Source organism: Arachis ipaensis, chromosome B10, assembly GCF_059453495.1.
Source record: "Arachis ipaensis isolate K30076 ecotype BB chromosome B10, ASM5945349v1, whole genome shotgun sequence".
Classification (NCBI taxonomy): Eukaryota; Viridiplantae; Streptophyta; class Magnoliopsida; order Fabales; family Fabaceae; genus Arachis; species Arachis ipaensis.
The window spans coordinates 3,611,867-3,633,988 of record NC_142435.1 but is presented as its reverse complement, the minus strand read 5'-3'; the positions used below and the strand labels follow the sequence as shown (position 1 = coordinate 3,633,988).

The 22,122-nt window shown below is 33.4% G+C and overlaps 4 protein-coding genes across 6 annotated transcripts; all 4 read left to right on the top strand.

The window, feature by feature from the left end:
• Positions 1-1,321: 1,321 nt before the first annotated feature.
• On the top strand, positions 1,322-2,188 carry LOC107623547 (abscisic acid receptor PYL11-like). Its single transcript, XM_016325871.3, has one exon. The coding sequence runs from the start codon at positions 1,377-1,379 to the stop codon at positions 1,944-1,946; it is 570 nt and encodes a 189-aa protein (XP_016181357.1). The 5' UTR covers positions 1,322-1,376; the 3' UTR covers positions 1,947-2,188.
• A 7,325-nt stretch (positions 2,189-9,513) lies between these two features.
• Positions 9,514-11,574, top strand: LOC107624239 (low-temperature-induced cysteine proteinase-like). Its single transcript, XM_016326723.3, has 4 exons — positions 9,514-10,031; positions 10,191-10,423; positions 10,507-10,644; positions 10,750-11,574. The coding sequence occupies exons 1-4, from the start codon at positions 9,557-9,559 to the stop codon at positions 11,377-11,379; spliced, it is 1,476 nt and encodes a 491-aa protein (XP_016182209.2). The 5' UTR covers positions 9,514-9,556; the 3' UTR covers positions 11,380-11,574.
• Positions 11,575-15,114: 3,540 nt separating this feature from the next.
• On the top strand, positions 15,115-18,622 carry LOC107622893 (transcription initiation factor TFIID subunit, putative (DUF688)). Of its 2 annotated transcripts, none has more exons than XM_016324964.3 (4): positions 15,115-15,519; positions 15,875-17,097; positions 17,189-18,112; positions 18,207-18,622. In XM_016324964.3, the coding sequence occupies exons 2-4, from the start codon at positions 16,012-16,014 to the stop codon at positions 18,237-18,239; spliced, it is 2,043 nt and encodes a 680-aa protein (XP_016180450.1). In that variant the 5' UTR covers positions 15,115-15,519; positions 15,875-16,011; the 3' UTR covers positions 18,240-18,622. The 2 variants fall into 2 exon arrangements, with proteins under 2 accessions (XP_016180450.1, XP_088359516.1); XM_088503390.1 differs by having other exon boundaries at positions 15,512-15,646.
• A 1,714-nt stretch (positions 18,623-20,336) lies between these two features.
• Positions 20,337-21,918, top strand: LOC148578971 (FBD-associated F-box protein At3g52670-like). Of its 2 annotated transcripts, XM_088503395.1 has the most exons (2): positions 20,337-20,475; positions 20,942-21,918. In XM_088503395.1, the coding sequence occupies exon 2, from the start codon at positions 20,943-20,945 to the stop codon at positions 21,846-21,848; it is 906 nt and encodes a 301-aa protein (XP_088359521.1). In that variant the 5' UTR covers positions 20,337-20,475; position 20,942; the 3' UTR covers positions 21,849-21,918. The 2 variants fall into 2 exon arrangements, with proteins under 2 accessions (XP_088359521.1, XP_088359520.1); XM_088503394.1 differs by lacking the exon at positions 20,337-20,475 and having other exon boundaries at positions 20,760-21,918.
• Positions 21,919-22,122: the final 204 nt, after the last annotated feature.

The following is a 22,122-nucleotide window of genomic DNA, read 5'->3' as shown; positions in this document are numbered from 1 at the left end:
CCAGTCTCATAAAAATAAAAATTAAAAATTAAAAAATATATTTTTTTTGTTAAAAATTTTATTATTTTTTAAAATAATTGTCAAAAATCATTTAATTTTTTTTCTACAATCAATTAATAACAATCGTATTTTTATACGAAGGTCAAGAATATATAATGTAAGAATAGTAATTTCTGCAATATAGTACTACTTGTTCTTCTAGAATTCTGTACATAAAATATAATATAATTTAATAATAAAAAATAATGTTTATAACATTTTTTAAGTATAACTTTTTATAACAAATATGAGATAGTCTAATACGAAAAAATAAATAAATAAATAAAGAGTTCATAAACTGACAGATCATAAATTTAATAATTTTGAATTAGATATGATATTTTTTAGTCTTTTCATTTTTTTTAAAATATCTTCGATTGTCAAGATCTTTCTATAAAATATTCGATATATATATATATATATATATATATATATATATATATATATAATATTTTATCTTTTGTCGTACAATATTATTCTACAATATTATACCTAAAATATAATGAAAAAGTTTAATCAAATTTAGTACATAATAGGAGCAAATTAAACCCATACATAAAACTAGTGAACTAAATAGACACTGTGTTATAATCTATGAAGCACGAATACTTCGCTGAGTTGTCGTATTTACGTGTTGGACACATTTTGAATAGGACACTCACCGATACTCATTCGACACGCGTGTCTGTTGTATCCAACTATGTCTTAATAAAAAATAAAAAAATAAAAAAAAATTTCGGACACGCTTGGACACACTTAAATACCATCACGTGTCAGTGTGTCCAATCTTATTCTTAACATATATTCTTAAAATAAATTTAGATATAGTATATATTATTATTTATTAAAATAAAAAATATTTTAAATACTTGATATAATTAAAATAAAATATTAAAAATAATTAAAAAAATTAATTTATATTTTACGATTTATCTAAAAAATAATTTATATTTTATATATATGTGTGTTTCGTGTGTTATAAGATTTTAGAATTCGCACGTCGACGTATCCCGTGTCATGTCGTGTCGTGTCCGGTATAACTAAGGAAGCTAAAGTAGTAGATATGTATGTAATAAATATTAAAGACAATAAATCCGTGCATATCTATAAGTAGGAAACTAGAATCACTTGTAACTTGTGTGGCAAGTTAATCAAAACATAGCGACTATACTATTTTGCTCACAAACTCAAAACTTTGTCATGTACTTAGCTGACATCACACTCTCCAACTCAGGTATAAATAGATGCTGAAAACAATGCCTTTTGAGGCGGCACACAAAAATATCACTACCAAACACCGCCTTATGTAGATAATTAGGTGTTTACACTTTACACACATGCTTAGCAACCACAATCAAAATCAAGATCCTTCTTCACCATTAATGGAAGCCATGATGGAGAACCACCACAACACCAGCAGCAACCTCAAATCAAACCAGTGTACCTCAAGCATGGTCCAAACCATAAACGCACCCTTGGATCTAGTATGGTCCATGATAAAGCGCTTTGAGCATCCACAGGGATACAAACAGTTCATCACGGGTTGCACCATGCTCAGCGGCGACGGCGGCATTGGCAGCGTCCGTGAGGTCCTAATTATGTCTGGCTTGCCTGCTGAGGTTAGCGTGGAACGCTTAGACACACTTGATGATGTTCACCATGTCCTCAAGTTCAGCATCATCGGTGGTGATCATAGGCTTCTCAACTATAGCTCCACCATTACTCTGCATGAAGAGGAAGAAAGGTTTGGAGGCAAAACCATCGCTATAGAGTCATATGTGGTGGATATTCCGGCGGGAAGTAGCGGCGAAGATACCTGTTCTTTCACAGATACCATCATTGGTTGCAATCTTAGGTCCTTGGCTAAGATCACAGAAGGAATCAATATCAATCGGAACCATACGTAATAAGCCTTGTTCATACTTAATCGCATGCTTAGTAATGTATAATTAAGGACGATTTCATTTTTAGAAATTTAGTAGCTTTTTCAGCAGTCTATGTAAGCTGTTGATATAGTAAGTTTCTCTTTTCTTATTTGGTCACTTTGTTACTTTAATAATGTGATATATTAATCCCTATATGTGTTATATATATACATATTTCGTTGTATATGTATGGGTTTGATCAAATAAATTTTAGCATCAAATAAGTATCTTGACTTTAAAGTTTTCATATCTTTCTTTTACTACACAAAATAAGTCTTTAAATTTCAATAATGCTAGAAAGTAAAAAAAAAGTTAGACAAAATTTTATTTAATATTTATTAATTGTTGTTAAAATTAATTTGTAAAATTTTTAGAATACCCTTCTTCCTCTTTTTTTTAAACCAAACTCTAACCCTCCTCTAACACACTTACTCACCTTTCACTATCGCACACACTTTCACTCCTCTCACACCCTCTTCCTCATAGCACACACACCCATACTCTCACAAAAAAAGAAAGAAAGAAAAGAGAGAAAGAAAAGGGAGAAGGGAAAGAAAGAAAAGGGGAGATTGCGAGAAGAGAAGGGAGGAGGAAGGAGGGAGCTGCTCACGCCGAGCCACCATGCGAGGAGAGAGAGAGCCGCACCTCATCACCACCGGCCTGGAGCACGCCGTTCGTGTCCCGTCGCGTCGCCGCCAGCCGCGTCCAGCTCGCAGTTGCGTCGCCATCAGAGGCCAGAACCGAGAGAGATGCGTCCGAGAGAGGGGACGAGTGTGAGAGAGGAGACGCCGAAGAAGGAGCCGTTCACCATCGTCGCGTCTGCTGTTGCCATCAACGGAGCTTGTCGTCAGGAGAGCATCATCGACGACACTGGTAATGAACCGTCTCAGTTCCTGTTTTGGTCTTGCTCAGTCCCACACCCCCTTCATTCTTGTCTCTAAATCAGCACAATTTTTTCCTGTTCTGACTCCATTTATGAAATTGTAACGCGTCCACCTTTACTTTGCTGTATTTTCTTCTTTTCTTACATGCTCTGGTTTTAATTGTGATAATATGTCTCTGTTTTAGTATTATCGCTCTACTTTTATTGTATTTCTGCTGGAAATTATCTTGAGTACTGGTATTGGTGCTGTCATGAAACGGTTGGAGTTGTTGATGTACATCTGCGATGTAGCCATGGAAGTTGCTGCCACCGTCTCAATCCAAATTATGCGCTCATTCGTTTCATTTTACTTAAATCCTCCTCACCTTGGATTCTGGCACTCCGGGTTCGATATCTTCGGTCCTTCGGGACCAAGTTGTGAGTAGACTTTACATTTATAATTATTTGGCTTTACATTTATACTTATTTTGATATATGCTGCTTGAATTCATGACTATACTTACAAGTTATCAATCAAGGATTTGAATTTGATTTTAATAATGGATTTATTAGAACTAAATATTTATTTTTGTAAAATTCAGATTTTTAACCTGCACATGAGACTGTATACATGTTTGATGAAGTTTTGTGTTATTTCAGAATATGCGATTTTATTTGAATATGTGTTTTTGTAACATTAAAGTATTATAGATACTTACTTATATGCTCTGAATTTGTAAAGTATATTCAACATTTCATATGATTGAACAAGATTTTTGATTAGAAAGTATTACTGATTTGATTTGATACTATATATATTTGAAAGATCAAAGATTGGTTGCATTTGAAATTATATGTTTTGAATTGGTTTGGGAGGCTCGTATTAGAAAACCGTAGTTAACGGCGGTTATGACGTTAACCTAGATGCATCTGGCTCAGATCTTAGCTAGCAGAAACGTTGCTAGCCTAACGTGTAGGCCACACGTTGGATCTGTTATTCCGTACGGACACACTAGAGAAAAGGGCTACCCATAGAGGTGGAGCCGCCCATATGTGGACTTTTGATTTGCTTTCTATATGAGAACTCCCTTATTGATTCACTTATTATTATCAACTACTATTTTCTAATTAAAATTACTTTGATAATAATATTTATATGGTCTCATGTGAATTATAGATGTATTGTCTAGTCACTGAGTTGCAAAACTCACTCCGTTTTTCAAAAAATATTTTTTAGGAATAACTATTTGGTTATGTGAGCCTTCTGTTCAATGATCTGCAATGGGTACCCATTCTTTGTTGAGTTCTTAGACGTCATCTGATCCATATGTTACAGGCAGGATCTATTCATATTTATTTATTTTATCTCTTATTAAAAATGTGTAATTATTCATTCTAGATACTTTAAATTTATTTAAAATATTTGTAACTTTCCTATTCAACTTATATTTGAGTCGGTTAGGCTTGCTTGGGGTTATTTTCCTGAGCGCCAGTTATGGCTCATTTTGGGTCGTGACATAATGAATGTTAAATAAAATAAATTTTAGCTATTTTTTATTAATTTTTTTGTTATCCGATTTGTTACTTATAGTCCGACCTAATTATATCTATAAATTGAATTCCAAGTGAAATAATAAACGTGACTTATCCTCGATTAGAGAAGATCTCAGTATCAATAACCCACTCGAAAATAAATAAACTAAGGCAATTACTGAAAGATCAGACAAATATCTCAACCTTTTTAAAGAGGTGACATTCTATAAATATCAAACTCTAAACATGTAAAAGATACGTTATTCACTCTGAATAACATTATACTCATTTTTTACTCTTGCTAATTTAAGTGTTAGAGTGTCTTTGTAGGTGTCTATCTTCACCGTTTCTCTTGAAGTCAATGTATACATCTTCCATTTCAGGCAAAAAAAAAAAACCCAATCCTTGAACATGACGAGCTATACATATTTTGAGACTTATACTACGCAGGAGCATTTGCTTTCCACTGTGGGGCTCGAGTTTACTTAATCCCACTATCATTTTTCTTGTCCGATTATTTATCCTCTTTTGCAAGTTATAATTAATGGCGGAAAGCAAAACAATTCACTTTCTCCTCTCCTCACTATAGCTGAACTATTAGTTATCAATGAGTTACTGAAAGCAGAAATTTGGAGGATAACTGATCTTTTGAATCAAAATGGACGAGGTGATGAGGAGGACTAGAAAAACTCCGGTAACAACGACGACTACACTTCAAAAATAACAATTGCGGTAGTAGTCACTCCAAGGCCATCAACGAAGAGAACAAGTCCTTTCAATTTTTTTGATAACATCATCTATCAGTACACAATTTTAGTTGCCTTTTTTACTTTCATATTTCTATTAGAAATTTCGAATTAGCATAATTATTCAAGCATTTAATCAAGAGATTGTTTTTTAGTTTATGGATATCTGTTTTCTCATGGGTGGTAGGAATTCTGTGTTATTTGGAAAATGAGTAGAACTATGGATAAGAAATGTAAAGTAATAAACGCTAATCTGTTTTGGCAAATATAAATAACAATAGATAGTATGAAAAAGAGATTAATTGATATGTGTTGTGCTTTGAAATTACAAGATTGAATAAGTATGCCTGATAGTAATCAATGAGGATCATTGTTGATATGTCAGATAGGTAGTGTTAATTGCTGCTGAGTTATTTGACTAATTTATAGGAGTAGATTATTTTATAGTGATTATCGGTCAGCCGACATAATAAGTCGATTTAGAATTTGGTTGTAGACATAGCGTATACGATGTCGATAAGCATGGGATTTGCTCCGATTTATAGGTCGATTTATTTTGAAATGATTTTGACTTATAATAAGTGTTGGATTGTTTGAAATGATTCTGATTTATAGATGTCGAGTTGTTTGAAATGATAGATAGCTTAGTATCTTATGTGTTTGAAAGTCGAAATATAGCTCGATTTTGATTAGTTAATTAAGTCACTTGTTGTGGTTTGAATATTGTTACTAATCGATTACTGGACTAGTATGTCCTTGGATATTTGTTTGGATTGTGGAGAAGATTTGTTTGTGGATAGTATATGAAATTGCCTATCAGATAATAAAGGAGTAGAAATTGCGATTTGCTTAAAAGCCGAATTATAATTCGGTAAGGAACACTGAATTTGAATAATGGATCAGGATATTCCTTAAATAAGCTTAAGCAGTTTGACTTAATATCGATTGATTTGTATATTACTTTTGGGATTTGACTGTTCAAATCGCAAATTTATTCTAGTATAGGAAAAATCAGTTGCAAATAACTCGATAACGAGAGCATTTTATAAGGACGTATATCTCGGTCGGAGATTCAGTGAGCTGAATCACATGTATGTGATTTTGAAGATTCATAGCTGGATGATTTATTTTGATTGATTGTGTATGAGATGACTTATAGTTCAATTAGGAATAATGATAAATGAAATTAATAGAGAAAATTAAAAGTAAGAATAAAGATATGTTATTAAAGAAAAAAGAGCACATCACCATATTTCGACTTATAAGTTAAGTTGTAATACACCTTTAGGCCAGTCTTATATATTGATTTTGGAGTCGAGTTTTACTAGAAAGTTCAGACTTTCCGAGTTATAATCTGTATGGCAGTACTGTTATTAGAATTATTTTGATAAGTTTGTTTGTAGTACTGTCTGACTTTGTTCTTATCGACATATATTGTTACAATTGTATTATCCTGTATAAAAAATTCGGCACAAAAATATATAATAAAAACATGGCATTAGATATCCTTAAAAAAGATATATTTAAAAATGATATTATATAAACTGATAATTTGTGACGAAATATTATGTGTCCAGAATTAGCATATAAAATATGTGTTTAAGCCAATTTAAATATATGGAGTAGTGTATACTTTCTAAAAAGTTATAATATATTAAAATTCAAATATATATTTATAGATATAAGCAAGTTAAATTATGCATACGCATTGTTTTATTGTGGTACAGGACTTGTGAATTTGATCCGTTAAAGTTATTCGCATTTCAATTGTGTTCCAAATTAATATTGGATTTTTCTTTTGGTATCTTAAACACATTTTAAATTCGCCTGTTAAAGCTAAAACTAAACCCATTATTCCAAAAGCAAAACAATCCATCTCCTCACCAATATATTATCGCCTTTAAATTACAATCTTACAGTAAAAATGCACGCTAGTATATGAGGTGGAGTATATTTTGGACGAATAGTTAGAACTTGATGAAAGTTCTCTTTTGAACAGCTTCGTAAGCTCAAGTCTTAATGACTGATTAGAAATTACCCAGACCAACATTTATTGTATGAGTGATGTTAGATAGCCAAAGAATAATTATAGACTAAATATCGTTTTTATCCTCAACGTTTTGGGTAAATCCTATTTGTGTTCCTAACGTTTAAATCGTCCTATTTGTAACCCTAACGTTTGTAAAAGTAATTTAATGTTATCCTGCACATCATGAGCGCTTTTAGTTTGAGTTTTAAAAATTTCTTCTTGAAGTTAGAATACAAATATCTGGATAAAATCGATGATATACTCCAAAAAATAGCTCATCAAATATTGAAACTAATTCCTACAACATTTACATAATTCACTTTTCTAGGGACATAATTGAATCTAAACACAAACAGTGGGCATAATATTAAAATCGAACACATCCAAGTGAGACCTAATTGAGAATAAATACATCCAAGTGAGAATAATTGAAAAATATAATTTGATTTGTTAGTATAATTGATAGTAGGATAACATTGAATCACTTTTATAAATGTTAAGGATACAAATAGAACGATTTAAACGTTAGAGACACAAATAAAACTTACTCCAAACGTTGAGGACAAAAATGATACTTTACTCATAATTATAATATAAAAATGTCTCGTAAAAATTCTCACTTATCCGCTCTACTGATGCTGACTAGCAAGTTTGGAATTGATATCATGTATTTGGAACAAGAAGATCAACATGTCATGTGTTGTGAACTTTTATTTTATATGTGATGCTTTCTATGAAAAGTAGCACTCTCAAGTTGCCAATTAATTAAGCTACTTGAACAATTTTCGACAACGATTTTGGACATTTACTGGCCGATTTTAGAAGTACGTTACAAGTTGTAACATGATTCTGTTTTTGGATTGTCAAACTGAAACTTTGCATGTGATTTACAATGATTGCATGTGTATCACTTACGTAGCCTCATTCTACAAAAGAAAATCCTCAGCCATCAATTGAAAACTAATTGATTAAATGAATAAAAAATATATAAATGAGATACAAATATATTTGATTATTTCTTCCACTAATTTGCTGCATCACTCACTTCATTAGGGTGAGCACGGTAGCAGGTACCCGATTATCCGTCCTAACTCGAACCAAATCAATTAAATTGGTTCTGGAACTAACAGGTAATCGGGTCCAACCCGAACCAAACTGATGGCCTTTATTAGTAATTGATTCGGGTATTGGTTGTTGGGGTGTAAAATCCGAACCAATCTGCGAACCCAATCATATATTAATTAAATAAAAAAAATTAAGAATATATATAGATTTTCTATTAGACAATGATTATTCACTATTAATATGTTTGGATTTAATTGAGTTTAGTTTTTAATGTATTTGGTGTTTAACATGTTTGGATTATTTCTATTAATGTTACATGTTTATTGTACTTGTTGAATTTTTAAGATAAAAATTTGGTTTTCTTTTTATGAATTTCAAAGTCAACGGGTACCCAATTATTCGAACCGAACCAATCCGTTCTTAATCGGTTTGGTTTGGTTCGGGTACATGTACAAAAAATGACAAATCCGAATCAAACCGAACCAATTACATTTTGATCGGTTCAATTCTAATTTTACCATAAACCCAAACCAAACCAACCCGTGCTCACCCCTACACTTCATGGCAAACGTACCCAAATTTTTTTTTCCACAGGAACTTCTTTCTCAATTCTTACAAAATGATAAGCTTATAATTGATTGATTGTAATTTAAAAGTTTGAAAGTTATGAAGTTTTAGCCTTAGATGCATTTAGTGGTTGCAGAAACAGAGAAATACAGAGCATATATGGAGAAGACCCAAACTTAGTATATGTCCAAGTCCACTCTAACACCATTTAATTCAATTCATTAAATTTTGTTTAAATATGATCTTATACAAATTTTGGACAGACATTCAGGACCAAAGTGTGCACACCAAAATTTTTCAGATTTCATCAAGAAGAACTGTCTAGCTGGCTTATGATCAATGATCAATCAATATTTATCATTTTACCTTTGACTGTGATATATGTAAACTGATAATTCTAGCTAACTTCAACAACCAGTCCAAGGTTGCAATACAAGGTTAAGGAAACGTTCCTGTTTGTTTGACTTTGACTGTTAGATTTCTTAATCCTTTTGCTGAGATACTCTTTTACTGGCAAGTCAATGATTCTAAATATCAGGACTAGTAGAAACTATCAAAGAAAAGTTTGGTGCCAAATTTAACAACATGAAGTTCATATATGTCATTTCTATGTCTTTGAGGTCCCATCTCATTCAATATTCTTATAATTCCCAAAGGTTGAAGGTTAAAAAAAAAAAAAAAGAAAATAGAACTGCAGATTCTTGTTTTGCTGACTGTTAGGCCTGTATTCAATCACTTTATAAGCAAAAGATGGTTGAACAACAAGCATCACTGATAACCAGTGAAGAATATGAGTTCAAACAAGAAAAATCAACTTCTTTTCCTCATAGTGGCTTCATGGGGAATTCTATGTTATTGTTTACCAAGTGAGTATTCCATAGTATCCCTTGAGCTTGACAAGTTTCCATCAGAGGAAAGAGTGGTTGAACTTTTCCAACAATGGAAGCAGGAACACAAAAAGTCCTACACACATCAAGAAGAAGCAACATTAAGGTTGGAGAATTTCAAGAGGAATCTGAGATATATAGTAGAGAAGAATGCAATGCAAAATCAAAACTCTCCTGAAGGGCACCGTCTTGGACTGAATAGGTTTGCTGATATGAGCAACGAAGAGTTCAAGAATAAATATATTTCAAAGGTGAAGCAGCCATTGAACAAAAGACTCACCAGCAGTGTCAAGGACTATTCATGTGAGAATACACCTTACTCCTTAGATTGGAGGAAGAAGGGAGTTGTAACTAGTGTGAAGGATCAAGGCAATTGCGGTAATTTTCTAATCTCTCAGTTCTTAAATATCTGTCGCTTTAAGAATTTGGTGCATTAATAACTTAAGTATTTGAGTATTTAGCTCTCTAATATGTCAAGTTTTTCTTCATCTTCAATTTTTCTTATCACTAAGTTTTCTGATTCAATGTGTTTTGTAGGTAGTTGCTGGGCATTCTCCTCCACTGGGGCCATAGAAGGGATAAATGCAATAGTAACTGGGGACCTTATAAGCCTTTCAGAACAAGAACTTGTGGATTGTGACAAAACTAATGATGGATGTGAGGGAGGGTACATGGACTATGCTTTTGAATGGGTAATGAACAATGGTGGCATAGATACTGAAACTGATTACCCATACACTGGTGTAGATAGTAGCTGCAATATTACCAAGGTTACATATTCCTCACTATTCTAATATTGAGTAGCCTCATTATATTAATTTGAGCCTAATTATTTAAGGTTTTCATAAATTAGGAGGAAAACAAAGTTGTTAGCATTGATGGATACAATGATGTGGCAAAATCAGATAGTGCTCTTCTGTGTGCTACTGTGAAGCAACCTATCAGTGCTGGTATACATGGCTCTTCATTGGATTTTCAATTATACATTGGTGTAAGTGTTGTTTTCCTGAAGAGTATAGCAGTAAAATTAGATCATGTTATAAAATAATGTTAGCAGCATACCCTTTTGTAAGTAGATTCTTCTTTTCTTGAACAGGGCATCTATGATGGAGATTGCTCAAGTAACCCAGATGATATTGACCATGCAATATTAATAGTGGGATATGGATCAGAGGGTGATGAAGATTACTGGATAGTGAAGAATTCATGGGGAACAGGTTGGGGAATGGATGGATATATTTACATAAAAAGGAACACTGATTTGAAATATGGAGTTTGTGCAATCAATTACATGGCCTCTTATCCAACCAAAGAGTCCACTACTGCACCATCACCACAGAGCCCTCCTTTTCCACCATCACAACCACCACCACCACCACCAACGCCTCCGCCTCCTAGTGAATGTGGTGACTTGTCATATTGTCCGGGGGACGAGACATGTTGTTGCCTCTTTGAGTTGTTTGATTCCTGCCTTGTCTATGGTTGCTGTGAATATGAGAATGCTGTGTGCTGCACTGGAACACAGTACTGCTGCCCAAGTGATTACCCCATTTGTGATGTTGAATATGGACTCTGCCTCCAGAATGCTGGAGATTTGATGGGAGTAGCTGCAAAGAAGAGAAAGATGGGAAAACACAAGTTTCCATGGACCAAGTTTGAACAAAAAACAAGAGACACACATCACAGTCTTCAGTTAAGAAAGAACTCATTTGCTGCAATGCGTTGAATCTGAGGATTCTTGTAGTCTCAAGATGCAGCATGGATTTTCTCTACCGTTATCTATTATGTACTTGCTTTACACTTCTAGTGTATTTTCTCTTCCTTTTCCTGCTTAGAAAGAAGTTTCTCTTTTTTGTAAAGTAATTGGAGGACTGATGATAACTTTAAAAGCTCTTTTATTAAAACAAACTTTTTAAGACCACAATTAACATGTGTTAGGGAGGAACATGACATGCACCAATTCTAACATGCTTAAGAAATTAATTAAGACGGTGGCACATCCAAAATTCTACACATTATTTTGAATAAATTACCATTTATACCATGAAAGATATACACGTTGATAAATGTACTCATATAAAAGTAAAACGACAATTATAACCATGGAAGATGGTTTTCGTGTGCCAAAAGTATCGGGATGTTGGTTATGCAATTGGTCTGTTAGGATACTTTTGGCACACATAAGTCATCTTCTGTAGTTATAATTGTCGTTTTATTCTTATATGGATACATTTATCAGTGTCTATATCTTTCATGGGTAAACCAAGTTGGGTTGGTCTAGTGGTTAGCTCACTAGTCCGCTTAAGCAAGTGTCGGGGGTTCGAATCTTGCCTTGTGCATGCAGCAACCCATTGGCCAGCGGCAAACCCTTAAATGGAGCTCAGTACCGCAACGGATTAGTCTTTGACCTGCCGGGTTGGGGGATACCGTGGAAAACCAAAAAAATATTTTTCATAGGTACAAATGGTAATTTATTCCATTATTTTTTTATGTAAACAATAAAAGTTACGAATCTAGAAGAAGCTTTATTGGACTTGTCAACTCTTAAAATAGAATGGGCCAAAATTAGGTAACTAAGTCCAATTATCTGAGCTAAATTATCCATTGGGTAGTACCCAGGTTCTTTTTTTTTTTTTGGTCAGAGGTATCCATGTTCTTGATGCTCCAATGCTTAAGCAGGCTTGGGTAGATGCATAGATATAAACGGATTAATCTTTAATTGTTGGATTATGAGTTCATGTATCATTGGCCGTGTCCAAAAAATACAAATTGAAATCCTAGACAAAACACTAACTTGAGGTGGTGGATTTAAACAAGTGTCAAAAATTTAAATATCAAGAATTTGAATTACACTTTATACAAGCAGCGGCACAAAATCCATTTGCATCAACATTAGTTTTTTATAGTTATCCAAAACCAAAACATTAGTAATGCTAATTATCTTCTATTGTATATAATTTTACGATAAATGCATTATATACACTTTTAGCATATATGTAATTGTCACATCTTTTTCATAGGTTTACTTTGATTATTCAAGTTGTGCTGGTCGTTGATTTCTCTGGTCCTGAAAAATGGAATTCATTAGGTAAATGATCCCAATTTTATATATCACTCATACCTAATCCCAATTTCTTTCTTTGTTTCATACCGTGACAACAACCTTCGTGAATTCTCAATTCTCTCGATGTTACAATGCCCCCAAATCCATGTCATCGATTGCGACACACACACACCCCATGACTAAACCTTAACCATCATGTAGAAAATGCAAAATATGTAGTTTCCCCCTCCATTTATCCCTTTTTTTATTCCTTTTGTAATAAATATTGAACAAGTACTATAAACAATATACCTAGTTTACTCTAGGTTTAGTAGAGAATGTCACATTTTCTTTATTTATTTATTACTAAAAGGACTTTCATATAAAATATTGAAATAGATATTATTCTCTTCCTATTCGTTACCACTACTTATCAAAATGAAAATATTCGGTAGGGTCAGAGCTAATTAAGATTCAATAATTTAGCACTCCATGCATTTAATAATGGTGGAAAATCAACATGCTTTAGAGTTTTGAAAAAAATGAGCTAGATTTCCTCAATCTATGCGCTATAACTCTATAACGACGTATGATATACTACTATCAATTATAGAATTTTAATTATAAAATAAAGTAGAAGAAGTAGGGCATACAATTACAAGAGTTAAGGCGTAATTAGGTGTGCCAAGATTCCACAATCGCTGCGTTCTACAATTTCAAATTTTGTTTGTCATGCGGCAATGCACATGAAATATGTTACAGTCCCCCTATTATTATTAGGAAAAGTGGTAGTGACTAGTGAGGCACCAAAGAAGAGTGATGAAGAATGGAATGGCAGACAAAAAGAATCAAAGAGATCTAATCATGTTCCCACACCAATCAACGGGGATAATTACCCGCAATCTAAGGGGCTTAATTAATGAAATAATGTGTAGATTTTAATTATATCGACAAATACTTTATATACCAGTGGATAATAGGGAGCTTTGTCTTGCCTTGAACAAATACTATGAATGAGGATTTTGTTTTCGCCTACATATTTTAAAATTTAAACATTGGCCTCTATTATATTCAAGAGTAAATCACGTTACAAAGTATGAAAATTAATTTAATTCATACTGTACTAACCTTTTTTGATGATAGAAACTAGAAAGGATTAAATTCAGCGTGGACTTAGAAAGAGAGAGAGAGAGAGGGGGGGGGGGGGTTAGGTCCACCTCCACTCCCTGCTTTATTTGCAAGACTTTTACAATGCATTTACATGTACGTAACAAGGGATAAACAAAAACATAAATATTAAAATTAAATAAAAAATATAAATGAAAATAAAAAATAAAAAAATAAATTGAATAAATTAAAACTAAATATAAAAAATCACTTTATTTTTTATTTAATTTTTAATGTAATAAAAAAATATCCATTTAACCTCGTATATCCATACTATAGTATAAAAATTGTATAAAAAAAATACTTAATTTTTTACCAAATTTTCTGACAAAAGAGAAATTTATTCAACTTTACTTATCTATACTATGGTATTATCATGAAACAAAAAAAAAATTCACACTTCTAATAACTCAATGATAATTACAATAATTTGAAAAGTATTTATTTATAATTTTATATTAAATAAAAACTCTAAACCTATTAATATAAGTTAATTTATTAATTAAATAAATAAAATTAAAATATATTAAATTAAATATTTTAATATTTAAAAGAGTACCAGGGATAATAAACATCTCATGTTATAAAAAGCTAATTTTGGACACCAAGGTTCAAACTCTTAACCTTCCGAATCTGGAACTCTAATACCATATCCTGAAACCACTCATCTCAAAAGTGTAACGTGACAGGACAATGTAACACTAATAATCATATTTCTAATACTTTCTAAACCTTCATTACGCTTAGGTCATTGACTCCCTATACTTTCTATATTTAAAAATATAAACAAATAACTATTAAATAATATTTAAACTTTTTCATGCGATGAACATTTAAAACACCAGTTACTTCCACTCTCCCCGTCCCTCTCCCTTTGCTTTCCCACTAACCATTCTTCATCCATTCATCCGTGACTATTCATTGCTTCTCAAATTGGCATTAACATATCATATACTACTGGAAGGTTATCAGGTGTAATGGGAATACCGGTATTCCAGTTGTTTTAACTATTCATCTGAATTATAAAAAATATATATAATATAATACATATTGATTAAGATTAACGGATAAAATAACTGGAACACTAGTATTTTCTCCAGTATACCTGATAACTTTCCTATACTACTACTAGTATCCAATAATGCAAATATGTAATAATTGCATACATAAATAATACAGTATACCATCTAAAATACATTAAATAATACATGCTTCAATCCATGGAGATCAAACTCACAAGTTATATACACTGCAAATTGAGTGAGTATGGGGTGGTGTCTCAATCAGCTATGACTTGTAGTGGCTTTTCTTTGATTTTACTCAATTAGTCACTGCCCCCCTCACTGCACGGCATCATTTACCAACCAACCACTACATACTACAAACACTCTCTGTCACTTGCCACCCCTTTCATTATTATCTCCTCCAACTCCACTAACTAACTCCTTCATGAGTTCATGTCCTTTGTTTGTTTGGATATTCCTCTGCCTTTTACTTTTTCTCTCTTCTTTTCATTGCCACCTTTAATTTAGTCCTTTCATGACTCTCTTCACAAAAGGTTACTCCACCTGTGACTACTGAAACCACTTTCCTCTTTTGTTTCTTTTGCTCTGCAACCATAACTCTATTGCAATTTCTATGCACCCTTATTTACAGGTTTGATATTTTGATCTTCTTCTCTTCATTACCATTCGTTTCTCTTATAAGCTTTTGTACCACTACTATTCAATTCATTCATTATGTTTTGACTCCTTGGCTTAAAGAGAGTTTTACAACTTGAAAGGTTTTTATCCTTTCCAACTCTCTAACTCCAATAGAGTACTATTATAATGCTGTGTAAATTCTCTTTTTCTCTGCTTAATGGCCTAAATTATGCTCACTAGTGCTTTCATTTCTCTGTTGCTTCTCTGAACTTAGTTCAAGATATGCTGAATTGAATCAGAGATTCTATTCTTTCTTGTTATTGTTTGAATTATGAATGATCGGTTCTTCTATCCTTTTTCATTTTCAGGTTTCAAGAGTGGAAACTAGGATTCTCTTAGCAGAGTTTTAGGCCTCAGAGCTGCAAATAAGTTAAGGTATGAGACTGTTTTGAACTTTGAATTTATTACTGAGAGGGGCTGCATAGAAGTTTGAACAATTGAGAAGATGGCTGAAAGGAAATTGAATATCAATGCCCCTCTCATGTCTGTGAGACGCACTGCTGCAACATCATCTTTGTATGAAGTAAGGAAGAGGATATTAGAGAAGCGTCACACCCTTCCACCAAACTACAACAATTCAGACATGGATCAGCTAACAGAACCTGTTGCTGTGCCTTTCAATTGGGAGCATATCCCCGGAAGGCGCAAGGGTAACAGTGCTAATGGCAATGGCAATAGTGCTGGATCTGAGCATCAACCTTCTAAGGAAGCATCAAACACTCCAAGTCCAAGGCTTCCCCCTGGAAAATCCACAAATGCTTCTTTCAAACAGCCATCAGAAAAGGATTCTAAACTTGCAAATAAGATCAGGGCTACAAATAAATCAAACTCCTTCAATGTCAGTGTGGTTAGAAATAAAATGGATGGTGGTAGAGAAAAGAAAGCTGAGAGCATTGTTGAGATTAGAAGGTCTAATGTGGAGGAGAAAAAGGTGAACAAGGATAATGATGATGATGATGATGCTTTTTCTGATGCACTTGAAACACTGTCACAAACACAATCATTCTCCATGAACTGCAGTGAGAGTGGTGTGAGTGGTTTGGATACTTTGGATGCAAAGAAGTTGGGAACCGTCTCTACTGATCAGCAAACTAGAGACTTCATGATGAGCCGGTTCTTGCCGGCCGCGAAGGCTATGACTCTGCAGCCTCCTCAGTACTCTTCAAAGAAGCAGCAATCGGGTGTGCTGGTAGAACAACCACTAAGAGATGTTACCAAATTGATTCGCGATGAAAAGAAGCCATTGCCTAGTAAACAGATCACTGATATCATACCATATTCTGCTCAGTGTCAAGAGGAGGAAGAAGAAAGTGAAAATGAAGGTGATGATTATGACAACTCTGCTAATATCTCAGCAAAAGGCTGCGGATTGTTACCGCGCTTACATGTTAGAAATTCCTTGTGCTTGTTGAATCCTATGCCTGATGTGAAGATCAAGAGCCAGGTTTCATTGCCTTCATCAAATGAGGTTGTGAAGCCTAGTAAAATTTCTCAAATTAGATCTTTTAGCCCAATTCCAGCTGTAAAGAAAGTAAGAACAATGACACTAATGTCTAACATATTTTCTTTAAATCACCACTCTTAAACTTGTTTACTCACAATCTGAATTTTCCTCCCTGCAGGCATGGGATGCAATTCACAATCACAAGAACAAATCAAGCTCAGGAGGTGCATCACCTGACCTGCAAGAAAGCAGGAAGAAATGGACTAGTGATTCAAACAGGTTTACTTATTACTCCGGCGAGTTGCTGCCGGGTAGGCTCTCTCCCTTTCGCCGTTCAAGAGCAGCTGCAGCTGGTGTATCTCCCTGTAGGAGTAAACCTCAGTCTCCATTTCGTGGAGCAAGGCTGCCAAGCGATCCGAGAGAAGCCGAGAATAACCAGCCTGGCAAGATGAAATTCCATAGCACAGAGCTTGGAAAGTTTAGGGAGATACCATCCATGGTAGCACCCAAAAGAAGTTCATATTCAGGGAACCTGACAACTGAAAAAACATTGTACATAGATACTGCAAGTACAGTCAAATTGTCATCTTCAAATTTGAGCTCTGTAGATAAAAATCTAAGGATAGATACTCTGATTGCCGAGTTGGACAAAAGAAGAGGGAAAGAAACTTCTCATCAAGACACAAATCATGTACAAGCTATAGAAGAGAAGGACTCATTGGATAGTTCTAGTGATGCCAATTCTTCTACTTTGTCTAGTATGTTACTTCATAAGGCCAAAGAAGATAAAGATGAAGCATTGAGAACAGATCAACAAGTGTCCTCGCAACTTGTGCTACGAAATTCTACTGATGATTCAATGATGAACAACCAGCAAATTGTGTTAGCTGAATCTCCTCTTCCTCCACCATTGCCAAAGTCACCTTCTGAATCCTGGCTCTGGAAGGCCCTGCCTTTAGTTTCTGCAAAGAATTCGTTCCTGCATTCGAATCAGTCCAATCCTAAAAGGCAAGATTCAAATACAGCATCCAGCAATATTATAAAGTGGGAAACAATAGTGAAAACTTCAAATTTGCATCATGATCATGTACGATATTCTCAGGTAATCTAATTTGTTCTTTTGCCTTTATCTTTGTTAGTCTACTTCAACTCCTGTAGTGATAAAGATGAAAATTAAAATTTATCTTTCTGTGCAGGAACTAATCACACATAATAAATCTCAGCATTGAAAACCTTAGAGATGGAACTCATGTGACTTTTTCTATCATGTTATGCTCCAAGCTCTTTTGATATTGTATTGTATAGAGAGACAAATAGTCATTGTTGGAGATCAATGATCAATAAAAAGAAAGCTTCTTTTGGACTTTTGGAACTTTCAATTGGATTCAAGATTTGTTGATCTGCCTTAGACAAGTGTGTATTGGCTAGTATAGTTATGCCTTTCATGATGCTATTCAAGTTTTTTGTGGAGTGTTTCCTCTTAATTATACAAAGATTCTTTTAAGCATTATAGTTTTCTCACTGTTTTTTTGGGACTTCCAAAGATTATGTTCAATTATGTATGTAAATCAGATCAAATTCTGAATTACAATGAGTTGCAGATTATCATGGATTTGGGGTGTTCTTATTATTATGTTAAGCTGTTAGTTAACTGAGTACCTACAAAAGGAACAGGACAAAATAATTTCCTTATGGAAAAGTATAGGTAACAAATAAGATTTTTGAACAATGTGTAAACAATGTGAATTAATAGGGCTAAAAGAGTAAATTTAATTAGTAGCATTAAATTAGAATGTAGATTATGCTTTTTGTTCTTGTATCTCTAAGCTAAACCTTTCAAAACAATATGAAAAAAGAATCAAAATCACTACACCTTTTTCCTTATTACTTGTGTACTTTTTTATAGAGGTATTGTTTGCCGTTATCATATTATAAAGAAGTATAACTTGGTTTAATTCAAAATTAATGTACGTTTGGTAACCAATTAAATTGGTTCTGAAACAAATTAAATTATCCGTCCGAACCCGAACTGAACCAATTAAATTGATTCTGAAACTAACGGGTAATCGGGTCTAACCCGAACCAAACCGATAGTTTTTGTTAGTGATTGGTTCGGGCATCAATTTTGGGGGTGTGAAACCCGAACTAACCCGCAAACCCGATCATATATTAATTAAATAAAAAAATATATATAACTTTTCCATTAGACAATGATTATTCATTACTAATATGTTTGGATTTTAATGAGTTTAGTTTTTAATGTATTTGGTGTTTAACATGTTTGGATTATTTCTATTGATGTTACATGTTTATTGTACTTGTTGAATTTTTAAGATAAAAATCCAGTTTTTTTTATGAATTTCAAAGTCATTGGTACCCAATTATCCGAACCGAACTAATCCGTTCTTAATCGGTTTGGTTTGGTTCAGGTATATGTACAAAAAAATGCAAATTCAAACCAAACCAAACCAATTATATTTTGATCGGTTCGGTTCTAATTTTATCATAAACTCGAACCAAACCGATCCGTACTCATTCCTACCGTTTTGTCTTATTTAAGATTTATTAATTGTTGCTAAAATTAATAAAGACTAAATAAAATAAATTCTGATTGTTTTTGGCTATTTTTTTGTTATCAAATATTTCTGTTAGAGAAAATACACCAAAGCGTTGGGCCAGCATTAAATAGGGTGGCGAGAAGAATTGAAGTGATGATATGAAACAATGTAAGTTGGAATTGTTTAACAATACCGGGGATGGTAACAGTGACTTGACGGTGCTGGATGTTGAGATATAAAACAGGACAGTTGTGGGGACAATAACGACATCTTATAATGTAGCTAGTCACATTAATTGATAAGGTCATGGATTGCGACCCTCATAACTCAAGTGGTCATCTACTTCTGTAGACTCTGTTGCTCAGTTCAGTGGTCACAATTCTTTAATATTTCCCCTCCCTTTTAGGTGTCACATATTCATTCTTATAATAATATATTACCAGGTTTTTAAATTTTCATTTTAATTCTTAAATTGTTAAAGTTGAATAATCGATCACACCAAACGTTTGACTATAAGATAGTACTTTTTCCCCTTCATTTTTTGGATAGGATGATAGAGAATCTTAGCATGGGAGTGGGACTCATGTAAAAGATATGCACAAGGCATTATTAGAAAACTCACAGCCGTACCATACACATTCTTCTGCCAGACATAGATTAGATTCTTGCCATACTCTGTCACAAACCTATAGAAGAGAAGGACTCATTGGATAGTTCTAGTGATGCTAATTCTTCTACTTTGTCTAGTATGTTACTTCATAAGGCCAAAGAAGATAAAGATGAAGCACTGAAAACAGATCAAGAAGTGTCCTCGCAACTTGCGCTACCAAATTCTACTGATGATTCAATGATGAACAACCAGCAAATTGTGTTAGCTGAATCTCCTCTTCCTCCACCATTGCCAAAGGCAAGATTCAAATACAGCATCCAGCAATATTATAAAGTGGGAAACAATAGTGAAAACTTTAAATTTGCATCATGATCATGTACGATATTTTCGGATAATATAATTTGTTCTTATTAAACTACTCTTTTACCTTAAGAAGTTTTAAGACTCACAAATTCAATTATAATTTTAGTCTTTATTATTATCTTATCTTATCTTTATCTCATCTTTATTTGTTTTTATCTTTCATAAAACAATGCTCTATATATATTTAGTTTTACCTTTATAATTTACAATTTCAACCAATCACCAATCATCAAAATTTCATCTTTTACCTGCTTGAGAAGCAATAGGGTTCGCTAAAGCACAATCTATATATTGGGTTCTCACTGAACCCAACAATGGCACTAGCCATGTCGGGAGTTGATAGAATTAGTGCATTACCGAATGATATCCTTGTTCACATCCTTTCTTTTCTGGAATCTAGAATGGTTGCAGCAACAAGCATTCTCTCGAGCAGGTGGAGGGATCTGTGGCACTCAGTTCCCACAGTGGACCTCGATGACGAACTCTTCCAGGATAAGGAAGAACTGTTTGTTCGCATCGCCTACGCAGTTATGCTATCGCGAGATGTAACGCAACCCATTCTCAATTTCCGCCTCAAATCTGAGTATCCTTCATGTCGTCAATGTGATGTAGAATTGTGGCTCAACACCGCCATTCAGCGTGAAGTTAAGATGATTGAGCTTCATTCTCAGATAATAAGTTTGCCGATTGGAATTCTCACATGTGCAAGCCTTGTTGTTCTCAAGCTGACATCCTTAAAAGTTGACCGTGTTTTAACAGTACACTTACCGGCTCTTAAAACTTTGTATTTGATTTGGGTTGTATTTGTAAAAGATGAATATCTTGATATGATTCTCTCAGGATGCCCAAATATTGAGGACTTGCAAATCAATAATTCTTCTTTTTCTGGGCTAGAATTCAGTCCTCGTGCCATCACTTTCCGTAATCTAATTCATATGAAGCTCTCCGTGTATGAATGTAAATGGGGGTTGCTAGTTGGACTGCTCAACTCCTGTCCCTTGCTTCAAATTCTTGTCATCAGAAAGGAGAAGAAATCGGCAAGTGTATTGGATCGACTAAATCAGCGTGACACACAAACCGTTCCTGGATGCCTTTCATCGCACCTAAGAGCCTGCACTATAAAGAATTTTCATGGTGCTGATGTTGATATTCAATTTGCAATATATATTCTGCAGAATGCAAGTGTGTTAAAGAAGATGACCATATGTTGCTCGAGTTCCTCAAGAAAAGAAGATAGGCTTGAAATTTTAAAAAAGATATCCAAGGTTGCTAGGGTCTCGACAACTTGTGAACTCTTGTTTGAATGACATTAGGAACAGGATTCAACGGTCCAGAATGTTTTGACTATTAAATGGTTTTATAACAAAATATATTTTTAAATTTTTTAATAACATAAGTAGTTTTTATTTTATTTTAGTTATAAATTAATTTTTTATATGTTATTTAATTATAAAATTTTTTTATTTTATAAATTATTATTTTATTATTTATCTATTAAGATTATTAATAATAAAAATAATAAAGATGAGATAAATATAAGATAAAGATAAAATAATAATAAAGACTAAAATTATAATTGAA